This window comes from Balaenoptera borealis (assembly GCF_965194805.1).
Source record: "Balaenoptera borealis genome assembly, chromosome: 15".
Taxonomy (NCBI): Eukaryota; Metazoa; Chordata; class Mammalia; order Artiodactyla; family Balaenopteridae; genus Balaenoptera; species Balaenoptera borealis.
In genome coordinates this window covers 67,952,650-67,975,855 of record NC_138871.1, presented here as the reverse complement: position 1 = coordinate 67,975,855, position 23,206 = coordinate 67,952,650, and the positions used below count along the sequence as shown (strand labels likewise).

At 40.0% G+C, this 23,206-nt stretch overlaps 1 protein-coding gene across 1 annotated transcript; it reads left to right on the top strand.

The window, feature by feature from the left end:
- Nucleotides 1-7,169: 7,169 nt before the first annotated feature.
- Nucleotides 7,170-21,247, top strand: YPEL5 (yippee like 5). Its single transcript, XM_082356856.1, has 3 exons — nucleotides 7,170-7,324; nucleotides 18,694-18,858; nucleotides 20,301-21,247. The coding sequence occupies exons 2-3, from the start codon at nucleotides 18,718-18,720 to the stop codon at nucleotides 20,523-20,525; spliced, it is 366 nt and encodes a 121-aa protein (XP_082212982.1). The 5' UTR covers nucleotides 7,170-7,324; nucleotides 18,694-18,717; the 3' UTR covers nucleotides 20,526-21,247.
- The last annotated feature ends 1,959 nt before the right edge of the window (nucleotides 21,248-23,206 follow it).

Sequence of the window (23,206 nt, the reverse complement as noted above, 5' to 3'; positions counted from 1 at the left end):
GGCTCATTTCTTTCTTTTCTTTTTTTTTTTTATTTATTTTTTGGCTGCGTTGGGTCGTCGTTGCTGCGCGGGTTTTCTCTAGTTGTGGCGAGTGCGGGGTACTCTTCGTTGCGGTGCGCGGGCTTCTCATTGCAGTGGCTTCTCTTGTTGTGGAGCACGGGTTCTAGGTGCGTGGGCTTCAGTAGTGGTGGCACGCAGGCTCAGTTGTTGTGGCTCATGGGCTCTAGAGCACAGGCTCACTAGTTGTGGCGCACAGGCTTAGTTGCTTCGTGGCATGTGGGATCTTCCCAAACCAGGGCGCAAACCCGTGTCCCCTGCATTGACAGCTGGATTCTTAACTACTGTGCCACCAGGGAAGTCCCTGAATGGCTCATTTCTTACCTCCATGTCAGGCTCTTGGCAGTGTTTCAAGTACTCTTTGAATCAGTGTTGAACCATGGGAGAGAGCTATCAGGTATTTGCCTGGCAATATGCAAGGTGACCTTATAATGTGGACAGTACAGGGAGAACAGCAAAACCTTCTCACTCTGGACTCAGCTTCATAATCAAGAGTCATGGAAATAATAACAAGAACTAACACAACAGCAACTTTTACTGAGTACTTAATAGATACCAGGGACACTGGCTAAGCATTTGACAACAGATGCATTATTTAATGCTCACAGTAACTCTAAGATTATCACTATTTTCAGTAATTAAATTGAAGCTCTTGCCTATGGTCAGACAGGTAGAAAGTGGCAGTGCTGGTATTTGAACTCGAGCTAAATAACTCTAAAGCCTGTGTTCCTCATCACCATTTATCCTGTTCTGCTCTCCAATTCCCCGCCCCCTTCTCCTGCCACCACCGACTTGGGACATTTATCTATCCTTACCACAAAACTCAGATTTTGAGATGTAAACATTTTTATTGTTGGGAAAGTTTGTGGAAATTTTACTAATGCTTTTGTTGTTGGTTTTAAAATAAATTTAGAGGAGGATATTACAATATCCTCTTGGTTGACACAAACTGATGCAAGTAAGGGTTGGAGGTTTATTGACTGAGGTTCTGCTCCCTGACCACTTCAACATTTGCTAGGTCAGACTTATGGAAATAATATACATTAGAAGGAATATAGTTATGTGCAGTAACAAAATTAAAACATTATAAATAGCACCAAGTAATTCATAAGGAAACTCAGTATAAAATATGACTTTAGGAAACAGGTGAAGTATTAGTTTCCTATTGCTAATGTAACAAATTATCACAAACCTAGTGGCTTAAAACAACACAAATGTATTATCTTATATTTTGAAAGACACAAGTCCAAAATGGGTCTTACGTGGCTAAAATCAAGGTATCAGCAGAGTGGTGGTCCTTTGGGAGGCTCTAGGGGAGAATCTGTTTCCTTGCCTTTGCTTGTTTCTAGAGGCTGCCTGCATTCCTGGCTCGTGGCCCAACATCACTCCCATCTCTGCTTCCATCTTTACATCTACTTCTCTGACTCTGACTCTCCTACCTCCCTTTTCTTTCTTTCCTTTGTTTTCTTTTCTTTCCCTTCCTTCCTTCCTTCCTTCCTTCCCTTCTTCCTTTCTTTCTTTCTTTGTTGTTAGAAAACCTAGTTTATTTTTTTAATGGTGGTAAAATGCACATAACATTGATCATCTTAACCATTTTTAAAGGTACAGTTCAGTATTATTAAATACATTCACATTGTTGTGCAACCAATTTCCAGAACTTTTTCAACCTGCAAAACTGAAACTCTATACCCCTTAAACAACAACTTCTCATATCCTCTTTCCCCTAACCTCTGGCAACCACAATGCTACTTTCTGTTTCTATGAATTGACTACACTAGATACCTCATATAAATGGAATCATACAATGTTTGTCCTTCTGTGTCTGGTTTATTTCACTTAGCGTAATGTCTTGAAGGTTCATCCATGTCATAGCATATGTCAGACTTTCTTTTCTTTTTAAAACTGAATTATTTCCACTGTATGGGTAGACACATTTTGTTTAAACATTAAACTGTTGGACACTCACGTTACTTCCACCTTTTGGCTATTGTGAATAATGCTGCTATGAACGTGGGTATACAAACATCTCTCCAAGACCGTACTTTCAATTCTTTGGGGTATATACCCAGAGGTGGAATTGTTGGATCATATGGTAATTCTATTTTTTACTTTTTGAGGAAACTCCATACTGTTTTCCATAGAAGCTGTACCATTTTATATTCCCCAAAACAGAGCACCAGGCTTCCAATTTCTCCACATTCTTGCCAACACTTTTTGTTTTCTGTTTTGTTTGTTTGTTTTTTTTTAGGAGTAGCAATCCTGATGGGTGTGAAGTGATATCTCATTGTGGTTTTGATTTACACTTATCTAATGATTAGTGATATTGAGCATCTTTTCATATGATTGTTGGCCATCCTATCTCCCTTTTATAAAGACCCTTGCCATTATATTGGGCCCACCTGAAAAATCCAGAATAATCTCCCCATTTTAAGATCCTTAACTTAATCCCAGCTTCAAAGTCCCTTTTGCTATGTAAGGTAACATACACAGGTTCCACACATTAGAACACAGACAACTCTGTGGGGCGAAAGGTGTCATTATTCTGTCTACCACAGGTGACTACTTTACTGCCAAAGCCAAAAGAATAAAAATTCTGAAGAATGGATGTTTGGCTGATGATTTCAAATACAAAAAAGAATTTTATGATCAGTGACATTTGAGACAGCTTTTAGTAAAGTGGCAGGAGTGTAACTCAGAATAAGTTATATTTTTTATGTTAACTACTAATCTGAAATTGTATTTACATATATCTGTTTCTTCCCAAAGGAGCTATTTTGTTTAAATTACCCAGAGTTCTCATAAGTTTAGGTTAAAGTGAAAACCATACAGTCCCAGGCTAGTATGTCAGTTCTACTCTACACAGCATTCAGGATCCAGGTTCCTTTCTCTAGGATGGAATCCTGGTCCTTGTGGTCCAGGCAACAACCACTGTGCAGGAAGCAGGATGGGGGGGTGGGGTGGGCGGCAAATGCGTGTGATGTCAATATAAAGCAAGGGAAAAGATAAAGGGGTTACTGTAAGAAGTTACATGGGTCTAAACTATAGTGTTAGGTGTGAGGACAGGTCACTTGTATGTAGAGTCCAAAGAATACTTGCAGCAATTGACGAAGTCCTGGGGGATTGGGGGATTGTGGTCCATTAACAGACACGAGAAGGGAGTGACAATCCTAGGCCTAAGGAAATTGTTGTTTGTCTCTGCTGTTGAGAGAGGAAATGTGGGTTCTGTTTAGGACAAACTGAGCTTCAAGATTCAGAGTTTTATGCAGGTATAGGTGTCCATCAGACTCTGGAAAAGAAGAAAGATTGTTTTTCATCCAACACAGGAGAAAGTGCCAAGAAAATAGGTGATGTAGGAAAAAACATCAAGAAGAGAAACTTTGAAGTAGCTCATTTCCAACAGTCTTCATCTGACTTTAAATTATGAGGCATGAGTATCTGCAGAGTGAGACAGGTGGGTGGAGGCCCACATGTTTCAGGCTTGGGAAGCAAGGAGGTTTCCTAGGCCATGGGAAGTGTGGGGAGGCTCATAGCTGATTGCGCATGAAGCACACGCTTGAAAGGTGGTCTTACCTCTAAAGCAGCAGCGCCAGTGTGAGAGTCCTTTAAAGCAAGAGAAGGCAAATCATCACAGAGGAGGGGTCCAAGGAAACAGCAACAGAAGGGCATTCTGAAAGCCTGACCCAGGATTTCTAGTTATATTGAATCACCCATCTGGGGGGATATCAAACAGTTTAGGCCAGGAAGTATAATCAGCAACAAGAATAAAGCACCACGGTATGTTGGTGTATGTTGGTATATTCCTATTTCTTATTTTATGGACTTGAAGAATGTCAGAGTTAGCATATGTCAAGTGATGAAGGAACTTTTATTCAAGAAATGTAAATCTGGTTTAATGTTGGAGATGGGTTATTGTAATACATCACATAAAGGAATAAAGGGGGAAATGTTTATCTCAAAAGACACTAAAAAGGTATTTGATAAAATTGCATACCCATTTTAAAAAAAGAAACTTTACAAACTAGCGATAACTTCTAGGAATTTGTTTGACAGAAATATTCATGCATGTACTCAAAGATATGTGTACAAGGATATTTAAACAGAAATAAAAGGCAAAATGACTAGAAGGACGTAGGCAAAATTATGATCATTTGCAGGCAGAGGAATTTTCTATCCAGAAAATTCAGGAAAGTAAACTATAAAATCATTATCTTTCCTACAAAATAACAAACAACCAGTTAGAGTTATATGATAGGAGAAGTTCCTATTCACAGTAACCCCCTGTATTAGTGTGCTAGGGCTGCCACAATGAAATACCACAGACTGGGTGGCTTAAGTAACAGAAATTGATTTCTCACAGTTTTGGAGGCTGGAATTCCAAGATCAAGGAGTCAGCAGGTTTGGTTTCTAGCGAGGCCTCTCTCCTTGGTTTGCAGGTGGCCATCTTCTCTCTGTGCACACACATCCCTCGTATATTCCAATCTACTCTTTTCACAAGGATGCCAGTCAGATTGTTCCAGGGCCCAACCCTAAGAACCTCATTTCGATTTAATCACCTCTTTAAAAGCCTTATCTCAATATACAGTCACATTCTGAGGCACTGGGGCTTAGGACTGCAACATACGAATCAGGGGGGCATAACTCAGTCCATAATATCCCCAGAAAATATACAATACCTAAATATAACTCTAAGAAGATAGGAGCAACCTAAAGGAAGACAGATATATCATGACATTTCACTGGAAGACATAAAAGAACACTTGAATAAATGGAGAAACATACCATATTCTTGGTGGGAAAGTCTCAATATTATAAAGTACAAATTTATTCCAAATTAAATTAATAGGTACAACACAAATCAAACAAGATAAAATATCAAATCTCTCAAACTTTCTTTTTATTTCTCTTCCATATTTGTCATATTATCTTCAACAGTAAATTCTTTATTTCTAATGGGCATGCCACCATCAGCCCAGACCCATCAGCTTTCACCCCAAATCAACTTTCTCAACCACCCTATACCTAGCAATAGGGAGTCGTCACCCTACCAATCACCTAGGATAAAACCTCTGGTTTATCTTTGAAAATTCTCTCTTCTTAGTCCACCTACATACAATCAGTCAGTTCTGTATAGCCATTCTTGTTAATGTTAAACCTACCCCTTCAATTCCATTCTTATCTGCCCTCCTTTCCTCATATTTAGATCCTAACTCTGCACAACACCAACACCTAGATTTATCTTTCTAAAATATGGTTTTAATCATTCTTTTACAAGTTTACAAATGTTGTATTCAATACCTCTATTGGGTGATCTTGGACAAGTTAGTTAATCAATATGCCTCTGTTTATTTAGCTGTAAAATGGGAATGATAGCAGTACTTATTACCTCATTGGGTTATTATGAAAAGCGAGTTAATAATTTTAAAGCACTTGGAACAGTAAGCGCTTTATATGTATCTGTTAAATGAATAAATATCTTTCCCATTGTTTTTTGCTGGTACTTAAAGTGTTCACTTTGAGAAAAGCTCATTCCTTGGGGTTTAGGCATTGTACGCCCTTTTCAAACGATTATATTCAGAAATATTTGACCAATATCTTATCAACGAATACAAGTTTCTAAAAAATATATTTTTAATAGGAAAAGATTGAAGGCAATCTTACGTCTGTTAGTAGAAAAAGTAATGTTTAATAACAGATGAAGTCCTACTATAAAAAACTATGGAGACAAAGGTAAATTTGTAGATAAAAGATATATTTGACATGGAAGGATGACCATAACATATTGAGTGAAAAAAGCAAATTGAGGAATAAGAGATGCACATTCCTTTCAGGAAGAATAGGAAAAAACACATGAAGCTGTAAGCAGAGGACAGTCTCTGTTATGAAATGAGACGGTATGACCTTCCTACAATGAACATGGGTTGATTTTGTAATTCAAACTAAGCAAAAACAAATGAATAATGAGAAAAAAAACTTTTAAAAAGTTTAAAATTTCCTCATCTCTTGGAAAACTCACTTATCAAAAGATAATCCAGGTTTTTATCTGCCCTGAATGAAAATACTGGTGAGTTTGGGGTTGGTGAGGAGTCAAATGCTACGATTTGCTCCGAAACCTCTATCCCACTAAAGCCAGCTTTAAGCACCTTGCAGGTTAGTCTCAAATGTTAGTCTTTATTTTTTACCTGAGAAAGAGGCATCGTCAAACATTTCTACTTTATCGTCAGACATTTCTACTTTATCCATTAATCCAAAGACCATTAATGTAAGCACCTGGGAAATTCTAATTTAATGAGACGCAAGATCTTCCATTTTAAGCGTTGATGAGGATTAAGGGAAGAGCTACCCTTTTCAACAAACAAATCTCAGACTCTCTGAGGCAAAAAAATCTTCATGTAGAAGACTGAATTTTCTCATCTTTTTGATAATCACTTCCACTACCAAGAAAGAACTCAGGCAGTTGTAAGTAAAGTTCGGCCACACCTGAAAAATCCTTTCTTCAGGAGTTCCCATATGCCCAGACTCAAAGGGTTTGGGGTTTGTAAGTAAAAGGTGGCCTACTGTAAGGAGGGGCAAGAGTAAACAATCTCAAAGAAATTAATTACACGGTGCATTTAAACTATCCAGGCACCTGCTTTGCCTAGAAAAACTGCCTGTTGTTTTCATCACTGGGCCTCAGGAAACTAGGCCCTAGCCACCACCTGGTGACGCTGATGACGCGCAATGTCTCTCAGCGGCAGCAATTAGAAAGGCCGGGCAGTCTCCTTTAAGAAGCTGACTCACGTGGACGCTGTTGTGTGCTCTCAGCTGGGAAGGGGGTGGATCTCAGGTCTCTCCACATTGGCTGCGTCTGGAGAGGGGGCAGAGTTAGCGTCTTTGATTGGCTGTCCGAGTCCCGGGAGTTGGGTCATGGGCGGGGCGAGCTGCAGGGACATTGCCCTGGGTCTGCGGCTTCTGGGAGGGGTGGGCCGCGACGCAAAGGGGAGCGGGAGTGGGGGAGGGTGAGCCAGAGAAGGGGCGGGGCCCAGCGGAAAGGGCAGGGTGCCGGGGAGGGGGCGGGGTCTAGAAATGATAGGCGTTCTGCACCAACCGGGAGAGCCGACTGTTCGAGGGGCGGGGCTACGCCAGGTGATTGACGCTGAGGCCCAACCAGGGAGAGGCGGGGCCAAGGCCAGGGCCTGACTAAACCTGGAGACTCCGCTGGCTGAGGGGGCTTCATCTCAGCTGAGGACCGAAGAGCCGCTGGCGGCCGCGGATCTTACAGCCGCTCGGTGTGAGTGCGGTGGTCGGGGGCTGGATTCGGGGCCCGAGGGGGCCTGAGGCCCCCCTCCGGGTCAGCGGCTTCGAAACACTCGGGATTGGCCCGGGGCGGGGGGCCCAGGCAGGAAGTGCCTTTTCCTCCCCGCGCTCCCTCCGGGGTCCCAGCGCGGCCGACCCCCGCCCCTCTGGGCGGGCTCCGGTGCCGGGGCTGCGGGCTGAGGAGCTGGCCTGTTTCCTCTTTGTGAGGCCCAGGCGCGGCGGCCGCCGTCAGCCCGCCCCCGCCGCGCAACCGGGGCAACCGGCGCAACCGCAACAGCCGCGACCCCCATCTCGGCGCCCGCGCCCTCCCGCCCCGGCGCAGCCTCGGAGGCCCTGCAAGTCGCGGCCTGGGCCTCCGGCGCCCCTCCGCGGGCGGTTTGGCCGGCGACCCCGTCGCCTGGGCTGCCCCGCCCCCACGGGCCGCGTCCCCGCCGCAGTGTCGGAGGCGCGCCCCGGACTCCGCGCCGCCGCGGTCTCCGCCGGGGCCTGCGCCCATGGCCCCGAGGTGAAGTCCGAACTCGACTCCGAGATGTGCGGCGTTAATAACGCCACGCCGTGGCCTGTCCTTCAAAGGGGCCACATCCCCTTTCGGCTGGCACTGGCCATGGGTGGGGGTCGGCGTTGGCTTTTGTTTGCTGCCCCCCAAAGGCTGGATGCCCGCCACCCTGCCCTCCTGCACCCCAGGAGACCCCCGGGCCGAGGGAGGGGTACCCGCCCTCTTGACGGAGGGCGTGGCGCAACTGCTGGGCGGCCGTCGGGCGTCCGGGGCCGCGGGGCCGCCCGCTCAGCTGTTTCCGGCCCGTGTTTGTTGTGCCGGAGGAGGCCTGGCTGTGCCGCGCTCGGGCTCCGGCCCCTCCCGATTGGCCCGCGGCGTCACGTGCCCGCAATCAGCTGGGGCCAGCCGGGGCTGCGGGGCGTGGGCGGCTGCGGCGGTGCTCACCGGCGCGGGGGGTCGCGCGGCCGCCTGCTGCCCCACGGCGAACAGCATCCTTGCTTTCCTCGTCGGTGGGGCGTATGCGCGCCCTGGCCACCCCTTTATTGTGCACTCGTAGGTAGGACAATGAGTATTCCGGACAGCGGGAGTTGGAAAATTGGAATACTACAAAGATCTGTTTAATCCGGACACCGATTAATCTCCCCTTGCGCGGAGAGTCTGGGAAGGTGTACAGCTCATTTATTTTTAAATTTTTTCTGTTTACAGAGCCCTGTTGGTAATCTGAGGCTTTTTATACCAGATCTCTTTGGCAGATGGAAAACCTGAAGTAACCTCAGGCTAACCTTGGGTTTTGGGGAAATTAGACTTGCTGCTGAAGTAACGGGGGGTAATAGGGTATTAGCTAATCTTGCACAGTCGCGTATACAGTGTTGCAGCTGTGTTCCAACAAAAGACGAACCAAAATGCATGAAGTGTGTCCAGGGTACATATTTGTGCCAGATGTGAAGTGTCTTGGTGGAATCTTTCCCTAAAAGTTTATTGCATACTCGCACTATGTTAGGTAAGAAGGAAGTTGCAAAGAATTTACGATCTTTTCTCTAGAAACGCACAGTTTTTAGTAAAAAACATAGGCAAATGAAATTGGGTAACAGTACGCAGTTAAATATTAGTAAGTTATGAAATGATGTTGTAGGAGTTCAAAAATGGGGCAGTGAGAAGTAAGAGTGAAGCATCCTAGAGTGGATTGATGTTAATTAGACTTAGAAAATGAAGCGGCTTTGGGATGCTATTGGGCAAACAGAGGCCTAGGAGGAAAAAAAGAGGCCCAGAGCCTTTATAGATAGTGAGAAGGTAGAGCTTGTGGAGTTTGGCACACAAAGTATTTTCCACGTATGCCATTATCTTTCTGGCTTTGTACTGGAATACCAGGTAAAATGTCATGCTCCTTGGAAAGGACCAATGTCTGCCTTTATCACATTCTCACCCAGCTCAGTGCCCAATACAGGCTTACTGTTTGGCTTTTTTTTTTTTTTTTTTTCCTTAAGTTTATTTCTGGCAGCCAACTTATCTATAGGAGAGGGTGTTGATGAAATGTGCTTAAGTTATTTAACTCTATACAGGAACACTAAATTGGATTTTAACGACATGTAAAATACATGTTGCTGCTTCTAAAATAATCTGGCTGGATCATTGAGGACCTTTCGCCAGACTTAGTTGCCTTTTCTTTTGCTCTATTTAAGTGGTAGGAAAGAAAGGTTTAGAAAATAAAAAAGGAAGGGAAATAAGGCCAAAATTAAGTCTAAAAACAAGATTAAATTAGCTACTACCCTCCAAAAAAACAGTCCATGAGACATGAAGCTAGTCCTAAATATCGAGATGTGAAGATAGTCCTACTAAGTATAATCCTGCCCAGATTATCACTTTAGGTTTCATAGTGCCTAAATGGCTATATAAACCAATGTCACTTTCTCTGGTAATCCTGTGTAGTAATGTCTCGGTGGTGTAGGAACTGAACCTTAGCTGTGACATGAAGCTTGCTACTTGACACCTGAATCAGGAAAGCAGACAGTTAAATTGTACTCCAGTCCATCCAATTAGAGGCTTTTTTGACTCATGGTATTGCATCACAGCAAATGAGAGATCTTGAATTTGTCTTGTCAAAAGCTGTTTTGGGGAGATTATCAACTCAGATTGTTTAGCTGACTCACTGAGTTACATGACTAGTCTTATTTTCTAGAGATGACTGAACAATAAGAATTATAGAAACATAGTGAACTTGGAAAACGTTTAACAACAACAAAGGCATTATTTGCAGGGCAAGAACAAAAATATAAAAGTTACTGTCAAATGAAGACCTGATTTCACAACCAGAACATCATTTGAAACAGCAAAGTAAACTGGTCAGGTATTGCAAGAGAGCAAGAGGAAAGCATAGCTTTCTTGTGTCACCGAAACCTTGGCTTGGTGAATATTTTGTTAAAAAAAAAAAAAAAAATTGGAAAATTGGTTTTATGGATCAAACTCAATTTATTATTTTCTCGTGTAGGTTTTCAATAGAACTTCATCACAAATTGGTGTGAAATAGTTGATGAGATTACAGTAGAGTTAGATGTTAATTGTAGTAATTAACCCAGCACTGTTAAAAGTCCTTTGAGTTTTGTTCCTTCCCTTTTTGGAGAGGGAAGAGACGGAAAACCAGATATACAGGCTTGCTCCCGCATGTTTCCATTTTAGCCAAACCATTGCAAAACACAGCCTTTCCTGGAAGGGCAGATTCCTTTAACCCTTTCTGCACTAGGCTCCTGCACACTCAGTTCCCTGCAGGAGAGAGTCTTTGTGTCTTGCATTTGCCCACCACCTCCTAGTGCGGTGGAAAAGCCCCTCTTACCTGTCCAATGATCGATAGAGTTGGGTGGAGTGTGTGTTTTGTGGTCTGTGGAAATGCCCTGAGGAAATAATTCTTTTACACAGGAAAAGTCTATCTGTGGACTGGGTGTTTTCCCACCAGAGGGTTCTTAGAGATGCCTCCCTGGTATTTTTAGGGCTGGGAAGTGTGATTCCTCCTTCCGTGAATTCTACTTGCCATGGTTGAGTCCAAACTGGATTATTAGTTACAGGGAGGGCAAGTGCCTATTTTAAGACCTAGAATTATGGTACTGAGAATTTGAGATGCTTCAAAAGGTTTCTGACTTTCCTCCTGCATGTAATTTCTATCACCTGGTCACTTAGCTTTGCAGTGATTAACAGGAAATGAAGCCAGTTAATTATTGTTTATTTCATATCCTTTCTGAGCCTTGCTTTCTTCATCTGTAATTGGAGGGGGAAGTTCAGGTGGAGAATGTTGAAGAAGATAATCTAATTTTACTAGATTGATCTTTATTTAGCATTTATTGTGTGCCACGCACTGTTCTCAAAATGTATTATCGCCATTTAATTTTCACAACTCAGAGATGGGTACCGCTGTCACCGTTTTATAGATGAAGAAACTGAGGTGAGGATACCTTACCCAAAGTTTGTGCAGCTTTTAAGCGGCAGAGCTGAGATTTGAACCCTGAGTTCAAGTATTTGGGCTACATTGTTTAAATCCTGGGGGTGGAGAGAGAAGGAGGCAGCAGCTGGGTATACTATCTATTTTTATAATCTTTGTATTGTTGATCTTCAACATGCTGAATTTACCACAGAAAGCTAAGGACTTTAGTTAGAAAATCCATGAAGAAAAGGGGAGTGGGATTAAAATGATTTTGTTGGATACACCTGTTGATCCTTAACCGTGAATGCCAATCGAGTTTCCTTTTTTTCTGAGAAAGACTGTCTGCTTTCTAAATGAAAAGCTCTTCTGCTCTCCAAACAATTTTTTCAGCAAGGGTCAGCACACTTTCTGTCAAGGGCTAGATAGTGAATATTGTGAACTTTGCAGCCCATAAGGTTTAAGTAGCAAATACTCAAATTCTGCCATTGTAGTGAGAGAGCAGCTAAGTATAAACAAATGGGTGTGGCTGTGTCCCAATAAAACTTTATTTATGGTCACTGAAATTTGAATTTCATGTAATTTTCATGATACAAAATATTCTTTCAGTGTTTTTTCCCCAACCGTTTTAAAGTGTAAAAAGCATTCTTAGCTTGTGGGTCATACGAAAATAGGTGATGAGCTGAATTTTGTCCATAGGTCTTTGTTTGCTGACCCCTGCTTTTAAAGAATATATTCAGCAATGAGCCAGACTAATGAACAGGATATTTGTTAGTGTGTATGTTTGTGTGGTGTGTATAAATCAGTACCAGTGGTGAACAAGTGGAATTTGAGATTAACACAGTACCATTTACATTAGCACACCTGCCCCCCGCCAAACAAATACTTAGATACAAATCTAACAATGTGTATACGATCTATATGAGGAAAAATACAAAACTCTGATGAATGAAATCAACAAGAACTAAATGAATGGAGAGAGATTCCATGTTCATGGATAGGAAGACTCAATGTTGTCAAGATGTCAGTTCTTCTTAACTTGTTCTGTAAATTCAATGCAGTCTCAGTCAAAATTCGAACAAGTTACTTTGTGAATATCAACAAATTGTTTCTAAAGTCTCTATAAAGAGGCAAAAGACCCAGAATAGCCAACACAGTATTGAAGGAGGAGAATAAAGTCAGAAGACTGACACTACCCAACTTCAAGACTTAGTATATATCTACAGTAATCAAGACAGTATGGTATTGGTGAAAGAATAGACAAATAGATCAGTGGAATAGAATAGAGAGCCCAGAAATAGGTCCACATAAATGTGGTCAACTGATCTTTAACAGAGGACCAAAGGCAGTACAGTGGAGCAAAGATAATCTTAAATGTGCTGGAACAACTGGACATCCACATGCAAAAAAATGAATCTAGACACAGACCTTACACCCCCACTCACAAAAATTAACTCAAAAGTGGATCACAGACCTAAATGTGAAATGCAAAACTATAGAACTCTTAGAAGATAATATAGGAGAAAACCTAGATGATCTTGAGTATGGCAATGACTTTTTAAATACAACACCAAAGGCATGACCCATGAAAATAGATAATTGATAAGCTGGACTTCGTTAATATGAAAAAGTCTGCTCTGTGAAAGACAATGTTAAGAGAATGAAAAAACAAGCCACAGACTGAAAGAAATATTTGCAAAAGACATATCTGATAAAGGACTGTTACCCAAAATATACAAAGGACTCTTAAAACTCAACAATAACAAAACAACCCAATTAAAAACTGGGCCAAGGACCTTAACAGATGCTTCACCAAAGAAGATACACAGATGGCAAATAGCACATGAAAAGATGCTCCACATCATATGTCATCAGGGAAAAGCAAATTAAAACAGTGGGATGCCACTACACACCTATTAGAATGGCCAAAATCCAGAATACTGACACCACCAAATGCTGGTGAGGTTGTAGAGCTCATTCATTGCTAGTGGGAATGCAAAATGGTACAGCCACTTTGGAAGACAGTGTGGTGGTTTCTTAAAAAACTAAACATACCATGTAATCCAGCAGTGACACTCTTCGGCATTTACCCAATGGAAAACTTAGGTCCACACAAAAACCTGCATGGGGATATTTATAGCAGCTTTAGTCATAATTGTCAAAACTTTGAAGCAACCACAGTGTCCTTCAGTAGGTGAATGGATAAATACACTGGTACATCCAGACAGTTGAATAGTGTTCAACACTGAAAAGAAATGAGCCATCAAGCCATGGAAAGACTTGGAGGAACCTTAAATACATATTAGTAAGAAAAAGAAGCCAATCTGAAAAGGCTATATACTGTATGATTCCAACTGTATGACATTCTGGAAAAGGAAGAACTATGGAAAGAGTAAGAAGATCAGGGGTTGGTGGGGGAGGGAGGGATGAATAGAGCCCAGAGAGTTTTTAAAGCAGTGATAATGTAATGATGGATACATGTCATTATATATTTGTTGAAACCCATAAGATGTACAACACTGAGAGTGAGCCCTAATAAACTATGGACTTTGGGTGGTTATGATGTGTCATTACAGGTTCATCAGTTGTAACAAATGTACCACTCTGGTGAAGGATGTTGATAATGAGGGAGGGTATGCATTTGTGAGGCCAGGGAGCATGTGGAAAATCTCTGCCTTATTTTGCTGTGACCCTAAAACTGCTCTAAAAAACTAAATCTCAAAAAACCTTTTTTAGAGAATTGTTTTATTGACCTGGACTCAAACTAGGAAATTATATAGTCCATAATGTCTTAATTTTTAAAATAATACATTCCTGGAGACTGTCTTTCATGGATTTCTGAAAGAGAAAAACCATTTTTTCTCTTAGATTCTATAAATCCTATAAATTAAAACAAAAATCTGTAAAAAGGTAAAGGTCTTAATGTATTGCTTCACTGGAGTCTCCTATTAAAATAGAAATTGAAAATTCTAGGTAGCTAAATGCTATTTATTGAAGAGGGAGGAAATTGAAACCATTGAAATCATTTACTAAAATATCAACATATCATATGTGAATTTCACTTATATTTTCAACCTGACACCTCACTGTTTCCAGTAATTTCAAATGAACTGATGTTAGGCTTCCAGTTAAACACTCAATTTTGATAATTTTCTTACTTCCACCTTTTAAGGATTTTAATAACCTAGAGCAAAGAAAATCTAGTACCCAGGAGACCTTATATATTAAATTATTTGGAGAATGGCACTTATAAAAATTAAGATTATTAGATTCTTTTTTGCTTGAAATGCTAAAAAGGAAGAGAGCATCTTAAAGCTATAATTAATGATGAGTTTGGTGCTAATTTTGGTTATAAACTTGAACTTCAACACTGATACCATAACACACATTTTATTACTTAGGGACACAGTAAGTGCCCCCAGAATCAATACAGAGAACATTTGTCATCTGTGAAAGCAATTCATTCTTAAGATATTTTAGAGATATGTGACTGAAGATATTTGGTACTCTTTTAAATCCAAGCAAGGTGATTAGCATACCTGGGAAATAATTTAGATGTAAAAACAGTCAGAAGGTAGATCATTGGTTGCCTGTGGCTGGAGATTGACTGAAGAAGGGTATGTGGGGATTGGGGGAGGTGATGGAAATATTCTAAAGCTGGTTTGTGGTGATGGTAGCACAACTTTGTAAATTTACTAAAAGTCATTCATTTGTACACTTACAATGGCCAAATTCTATGTTATGTAAATTATTCTTTTAAGAAAATTGTTTTTAAAGAATCAGCTATATTCTATCCTGTCAGATAAAAAGTTTCAAAGTTTGTAGAGGAGTGGTCTGTATAAGCTCTTAGAAAGGGGTGGCTAAAGTCCATGTCTTTTGTAAGTAAGGCTGAAGTACCTTTTGTAGCACTATCTAATTTAGCATAAATGTAGTGGCACCTGTGAATGTATGTTGCATTTACTAATGCACACTCCCTGACCACAAGAGGTTTATCTAGAAGTGATGAGAATTTGAACTAAGACATTGATGAGGGAGGGGGAGGAAAGACCTCGAAAAGTGATTTCGGAGGTATTGTCAATTTTGCAGTTTCTTAAAGAAGTTGCCAGGGTTTCTAGTTTAGGAGAGTGATTGGAGTTGCCGTCAACAAAGTTAGGGAATATAGGAGGTTCAGCATGGAGGCAGGAGGGGTGCATGATAAATCTGACGGAGAAAGACTGAATCTGGCTGTGTCTTCTGGTCACTAGAGAGTAAGTGGGGTGAAAAGAACTGGAGCAGAATTTAGTTCAGATCCCAGTTTGGCCGATTTCATAAAGTCACAGTCTTTATTTCTTCCTCTACAAAATTAGGATAATACATATCTACTTTAGAAATTGTCAAGATTAAATGTGGTATGTATGTAAAGTACCAAATGCAGTGTCCCATACAGTGTAGACACTAAATTATTAAGTCTAAGGCAGAGTTCAGTATATTGTCCAGGTCCAGAGAAACCTGATTCAGGTGTTATATCTTAGCTTTTTAATGACCTTCCCCCTTCTGTAATGAAGTGGCAGTCTGCTTGACGTCAGTCCTCCTGAGTGTGCACAGGGGAAGTGAGCACTAGGTTGCACTCCTAGCCCGGCGAAGCTAAAGCCTAACACCTGGGACCCAATGGCCTGCGGAGGTTTTTCTACGTCCCAGAGACCTTCAACAGCAAGTGGTGTTTTGCCTGCTTCTGCTAGATTCCATGGCATTCTAGCTTATCTCTTTTGACAAATAAGAACTACATTTTACAGTTTTATATACATATATAGAACTCTCCAAATGGCAACTGCAACTGGGAATAGTGATTCTGTACAGATATTTTTAGTCTTGGTAATGAATCATGTAACTGAATCCAGTAAAAAAATAGCTGGGTAAAAGTTAAAAATAGTCTGAATTTGAAGCAGGGAAGAGAAAGCATGTTAAATCTATTTACCCCATTTAGAAATAGTTTGCCTGTATCCAGTAGCAAGCAGATGGCCACAGCTATGTTGTAATACTGAACCAAACATCGAGATGTAGGTAGAAGGTATAGGGAGAGTTCATTTTGAAGTTCTGAACATTTTGCTCAATAGTATTGTATCTGTCACAGTCAATTCAAAAATATCTAGTTATTCTTGCATTATGGTTGAAATAACTTACAAGATGAATATTATATTTAAAAGTTTGAAGGAAAATTGGCTTGAAAGTAACAGTTCCCAGAAGCCCAAGCTGGAGGCTAAATTACTACACAAACACTAGTTTTCAGAGAAATATAGATTCTGAGGACTATGTCTTCAGAGGTGAGACTATAAAACCCTGCTGTTGATTCCTTTCTGTAAGTGACCGGTATTAAGAAACATGACCAAAATCAACTACTCACAGGGTCGTTGAATGCTTAATTTGTATCAAGAGTCATAAACTCAAATGTCTTAACAGGTGAAGTAATTTTGTGGCACAGAATGGACACAAAGCAAATGAAATGGCCTAGCTGGGGGAGTCGCAGCCACCACTCAGCTCTAGCTAGTCGTTGCCCTATGAGAATATATGCCCTGTGTTACCAGTTCTCCCCATTGTTTTTTGTTTTTTGTTTTTTGTTTTTTTAAAAGGCCCAATACAGGCTCTTAATGAAATCTCTCAGATTTTAAATGATTCTCAACAGTTTTTTATTAAAATAAAAACTGTGGGCCAGATTAAATATGTCCACTTATGTTTTGTGAGGGCAGGGTTGTTTTGTTCACTGCTGTATCCCTCTGCCACCAAATGAATTCAGCCAGCAGGCCTCAGATTTGCAACCTTTGACCTTTGCATAACAAATAATGTGTTCTTAGGCATCTGGGAAAAGTAATGCTATCCTAGAGACTGAAACAATAAGCAGCAAGTCTTACCTTCTGTTGTCATTTTGCAGAAATATAATCAGAAAGCTAAATGTCATTTCTTAAGTCTTGTGTTTTTACACAGGGTTTACTCACTGACACTTTTGTTAGTGCACTGGCTTTCCTTTTACAAGCTATAAATTGTAATTATAGTCACTTTGTTTTTCATTCTTTATTAAACTTCCATATCATAATGTGTAATGGGAGTCATAATTATCTTTGTGATAATTACATTTCTGATGACATTATAACTGCCTAATGGCTGAGGAAGTTGACAGATGTTAGAAGGAATGGAATTTTCTTTTTAAGTTGTAATGGAATTTCCCCAAGTTTAAGATGACAATGGATTACACATGGCTTCTAGATTTTTCTTTTCCATAGTGGTAGCTGTGTTAGCTCTGCGTGCCATTTTAAAGACATATAATGTTAAATATTTAAAACATAGGAGCTGATCGCTACACACAGGAATAAATGCTTTTTAAAATGAAAAGCTATAGTGTATTCTTGACTACATCTAGATCTTAAAAAAAAAATACTATTTTAGGGGGTTAATTGTAGTGAATTTAAGGAGTAGCATATATTAACTCTCCTAAGTTTTAAAATATTGGAGTGTGATTATCCTTGTTTCAGAAGTTGGATTCAGAAATTTTTTTGCAATGTTTCAGAACTTCTGTAATTTGTTGAATTGGAAGGATTTCTTAAAAATAGTAAGCTATATAACGGCGGCTCATCTTTCCCTTCTCTGTTCTTGTTCTCCTAGCCTTATGCCAGCCTAGACCATCTTGTGTGTCCTCTTCTTGTGCTAGAGTAATGGAAAAATTTTGGCTTTGACTTGGGTGAGCCGTATTCCGGTCACGATTTTCTGGACTTGAAAGCTGTGTAACCTTTGACCAATTAGTAACCTTGGGTAATCTTTGAAATGGGGGCAATAACTTCACAGAGTTGTCGTGATGATTTTGAAATAAGTAAAGCATCCTAGTACAGTGCTCCACAGACTCAGACTTAACTACTGTTAGTGCCGTCACCCCTTCGTGGTTGTTGATGCACCTGATGACCAGAGAGCCAGGCCCCCCATGCTCTCGAACCAGACTGCCCTCTTCTTGTTTTCTGATCGCCCCTTTTTCTACTCTTATCTGATCATCCCACTCTCGTCCCACAAGTCTTTTCTCAAATTACACATACTCAGAATGTATACTTAACCCTGTGCTAAACCTCTTTTCTCACCGCTCTGCTTGCGCTTCTCATCATTCAGTTTGATATTCCACTGTCTTCCTGTTTTTTTCATACCGATCAAAAGAGAAGTGATACCATTCTTTGGCCTTCCTAAGCATGTTTACTTCCTTGATTTATTGCTTCTAAAATGTTCTTAGTTTGGGTATACCTATTTGTTTCCTCAGTGTGTGAACTTTGGATCCTTTTGTTCAGAGTCGGCTATTTCACGTATTAAGTACTATAAAGAGATCACATATGTGTATATAAATGGTTCTCTATGACACCACCAAGTAGGTACTAACAAATTTTTTCAAAAAATCGTAATGTGTTTCTTGTCCTTTTCCATTTGCTCCTAGGTTTTTAGAACTTCAACTATAAAAATGGGCAGGATTTTCCTTGATCATATTGGTGGTACCCGTCTGTTTTCCTGTGCAAACTGCGATACGATCCTGACCAACCGCTCAGAACTCATCTCCACTCGATTCACAGGCGCCACTGGCAGAGCATTTCTTTTTAACAAGGTTGGTGGGGAAAAACAGTTTCATATCCTAAGTGGGTTTAGTGGATATATTTGATAGCAGTACCAGAATACCCCTCAGAGCATGGAGATGCCAGGAAGAGTCAGAATGAGAGCTGTGCTCTGTAGAACTGATTGTTGAGAGTTTAAAGATTGTATTATAATAAGAAGGGTGGTCTCCGTTGCTTCAGAAGACATTCAGTGTAAGAATTTGGTAGTGACTTCACAGACTATTGAAGGGGCCAAGACACCCCCATATCACTGATTTCTCCTTATAGGGAGGTAGCTGCATTAAGCTGTCATAGTTTGACAGTGCAAGTGAATAAGGATCGTCTAACCAACTTCCCTTGCTTTAATTTATGCCTACCAGTCATCCTTCTGATTATGATTTGGTTAAGAGGTTTGCTAACAGGAAGAGTGCTTCCTGACTTACACATTAATGTATAGTCTGCCTCCTTCTCTAATTTCTGGCTGGCTTTGAAATTGGTTGATGTGATTCTGCCTCCTGGAGTCTAATGTGTACCAGGAAAGTTGAATTTCCAAATATTTTACGCTAAGGAACAGAACTAGTCCAAGGTCCTGTTCTTAGAAGTTCAACTTAAACCTCTCCAGTGGACACTCCTCTGTTCCACTTAGAAACAAGTTTTTTCTCTCGAAGAATTGATAGCGTATATACCCCTTGGTCTTTATTTCGATATAGAGCAGGGGTTGGCACACCATGGCAGGCCAGCTGCCTGTTTTTGTAAGTAAAGGTTAATGAAGCACAGCCATATTTATTCTTCTGTGTATTATCTATGGTTGCTTTTGTGCTACAACAGCAGAGCTAAATAGCTATAACAAAGACCATATAGCCCTCAAAGCCAAAAATATTTACTATCTGGCTCTTTACAGAAAAGTAAAGCGTAGAAGATTATTGGGTGTTAAGAATCATTGGAAATTCTTCACAGATTCTTTGAACCCACTTGAAAACTATGTATTGCAATCTACCCCAGTCTCTTTGTAGATAAAATGTAATTTCAGAAACAAATCTGGCAAATTTCTTTTTATGGAGTACTTGTTGCGTACTAGGTTCTTTTGCATTGGTAGCCTTAGTTGTACTCATCATTGAGTGGTGAATTATAACAGTTGGACCCAGACCTACGTTTTATGACTCCAAGTTAAGGACTCTTCACTATAACACAGAAGTGTAACTAATGTGTATAATAGTGTGATTTAGACTAATACAATAATGCATGATTACATTAGATGTCCAGTTGAGTACAGATGCTTACCTGTCCCAGCAGTTTGTAAAAATAGCTTTTGGGAAGTGTATTGTAGGTTTGACTAAAGTAACAACTGCTATTCACTTTTCTGAAGTTGCTGTTCTTGCACCAACAAAAATATTGTGTACCATTTTTGGCAGATAACTTACATGGCTTTGCAATTTTGTTTTCACATGTTTCTTAGGTAGTTAACCTGCAATACAGTGAAGTTCAAGACCGGGTCATGCTCACTGGCCGCCACATGGTTCGAGATGTGAGCTGCAAAAACTGCAATAGCAAACTGGGATGGATCTATGAGTTTGCCACTGAAGACAGCCAGCGTTATAAGGAAGGCCGTGTGATCCTAGAACGTGCGCTAGTTCGAGAAAGTGAGGGCTTTGAGGAGCATGTACCATCTGATAACTCTTGAAGAAAAAGAGATAAATCCATCTTTTTCCCAGGTCTTCTTCACTGAAAACAAAAATCTACTTACATACACTGTCACCTTAGCATCAGAGTCGGATTCATGAACTGTGGAACAAGAGGTTGTGAGAATCTATGATGGAACCTTTCTTTCCTTCTTTCTTTTTTTTTTTTTTTTTTAATTTTCTATTTTCCATCCAACAGCAGTGTGTAGAGAGAATATTATGCGGATGCCGTTAATTTTTTTTTCCCCTATGTTTACATCTTGAGGCAGAATAGTCTATCTGCAGCTACATGGTGGGCTATGTGAGGAAAAATATCTGGGCTATTAGAGTGAAAAAGTGTTTTATGTAAATTTTGAAAGGAAAATGTGTCAAGAGCATGGTTCTTAAATTTATTTGGGCTTCATTTTAAAACTTTTTTTTAAACCCAGTTATTTCACTTGATTTGCTAGCTTCAGAGAAGAGATCCGAATTTGTGACCAGCGCTAAAGGTTCAGTGTTAGTATGGCTTGTGCTGGCCATTGTGCCATATTCTTGTTGGAGATGAACCGTAGCATCAGAGCCCATTCTTCCTTGTCAGTCTTGACCCAAAGATGTCACCATTCCTAGTTACTTGTCACCACATAATTGGTGTTGATTGGAAACTTTTCCTGATATGGGGCAGAACTGCTTGGTTGTCTTTTCCATGTAACTTAAGCATAGTAATATAAATAAAGTAATAGTTGGATGTTTTTGGTCCTGTGTTGCTTTTAAAATCACCTTTTAAAAGAGCAGAGTATTTGATAAGTAATTTTCATAGTAGTGTTTCTTTTCATCTCTTAAGCTAAATTGTGTATAAGATTCTACTTTGTTTAAATTAAAGCATACTGTTTAAATCCACAGTATTGCATTTAGAAAACAGTTGAACAGAATGTCAGTGTGCATTCATGCAGAGAGCATTTCATCTGCATCTGTTTTAAAAGGAGGGAAGTGAAGCAGCCTATCTAAAAATACTGCTTTGCAAAGTGTTTCAGCCTATCCTCCTCAGTTTTGCATTGATTTTGACAAGTCTGTGGAGCCTGATAGTTACATCAAAGGACTAGATATTCTACCATTATTTTCTCAGATCTTCCCTCAGAAGTTTAGCTGTTGAAATTGAAACTCTACTTGGCCCCTTCAAATAGAAAGGGATCAAATTTGACTCAGGGGGTTATTTTAGCCCAAAATTTACAACATTATGAAGTATTAAAATGTAAATGTTTCTTTATCCAAACTATTTCTAGATATTTTAGTATTTGTTTCTGGTGGAATAAATGGCATTAAAATTGGCTAAATACTTGAATGAATGGATGTTTGCTCAATTTCTAGGTCTTTGTCTAGAGATGAAATTTGCCTCAAATTAATTAGCAAAATCTTTCTGTTACTGATATTAGAAGTGATTTCTGAGTACAGTTAGGATTAAGTTTCTCTTATTTGCCTTTGGGCTCTTGGTTAGAGGCATAGGTCTCTGATTTGGTAGGTGTATAATACTGCATTTGAGATATGTGGACACAAATTCTTCTCTCTCCTTCACCATGGACTAAATCTTCAAGCATTAAGACACAACACTGATTCCCATTCATTTCCATACCAGCCTTTGATTATATGCAGATTCCTAGTAGCATGCCTTACCTATAGCACTATGTGCATTTGCTGTCACAATAAAGTATATTTTGTCTTGCATTGGTGCAAAACTGCTACTTATTTTCCACTGATCCTTGTCTAGTGATCATCTTAGTTTTTATCTATGAACACATACATCTTACCTTTGAGTAGCTATAGCTTTTTCAGTTGACAGTGATAAGGTGGCATTCTGGTTTCGGTAACTCTACCTAATTTCCACTTGGAGATATTGAATTTACAAATATTAAATAACTTCTCTGAGATGACTTTTGCCTCAGACACTGACACCTATAATTCAGTATATATGAACAAATAAAATGTCATAGCACTAGGTTAACTTTTAGATGGCTGCATCAGGTACCTTAGCAGCAAGTTCCTCTACACCCTTCCTTTTAAAAACTTCCATTTGCAAAAAAACAAAAACAAATAGCAATATGGAGGATCCGGTCAGATTGGATTGTTTACAGAAAAGCAAACACACTGTGCACTTGAGATGGGAAACCACTAGTGGGAATGATTTTGCTGTGGGAAGGAAAAGTTAACCAAATACAGGTGAATATACTGTATAATGCGTGGCTTACTGAAATGTGTACAGAGACTGTCCTAAAGTGAATATTCTTAGTTAAATATTTGTTAGTAATTATGTAATGATTTAAGTTACAATTGTGAGTGGCTACTTTGGGATTGGAGGAGAAAAATAGCAATACCATAACTGTTTTCTATTTTCAGTTTGCAATACCTATTCATAAAAGTCATATATGGGGTGTTTAAATGTAGAGTCTGGGCCCTAGCCCAGGCCTAAATCAGTCCACAGGTAATTTTTGATCAGGCAGGATTTGGAAACTACCAACTGTAAAATATTCAGAGACAGGTTTATGGGTTTCATTTTTACAACAGTTAAAAATACCTCACAGTTCAAACAGATCCACTAATTAATTGCATGTCTCTTTTTAACACTGGTTTCCCACCAGGAGCCGTATAAAACCAAAACTCTTAATCTAGGAAAGGTGTGAATTGGGAATAGAGCAAGATTAAACTGAAAAAC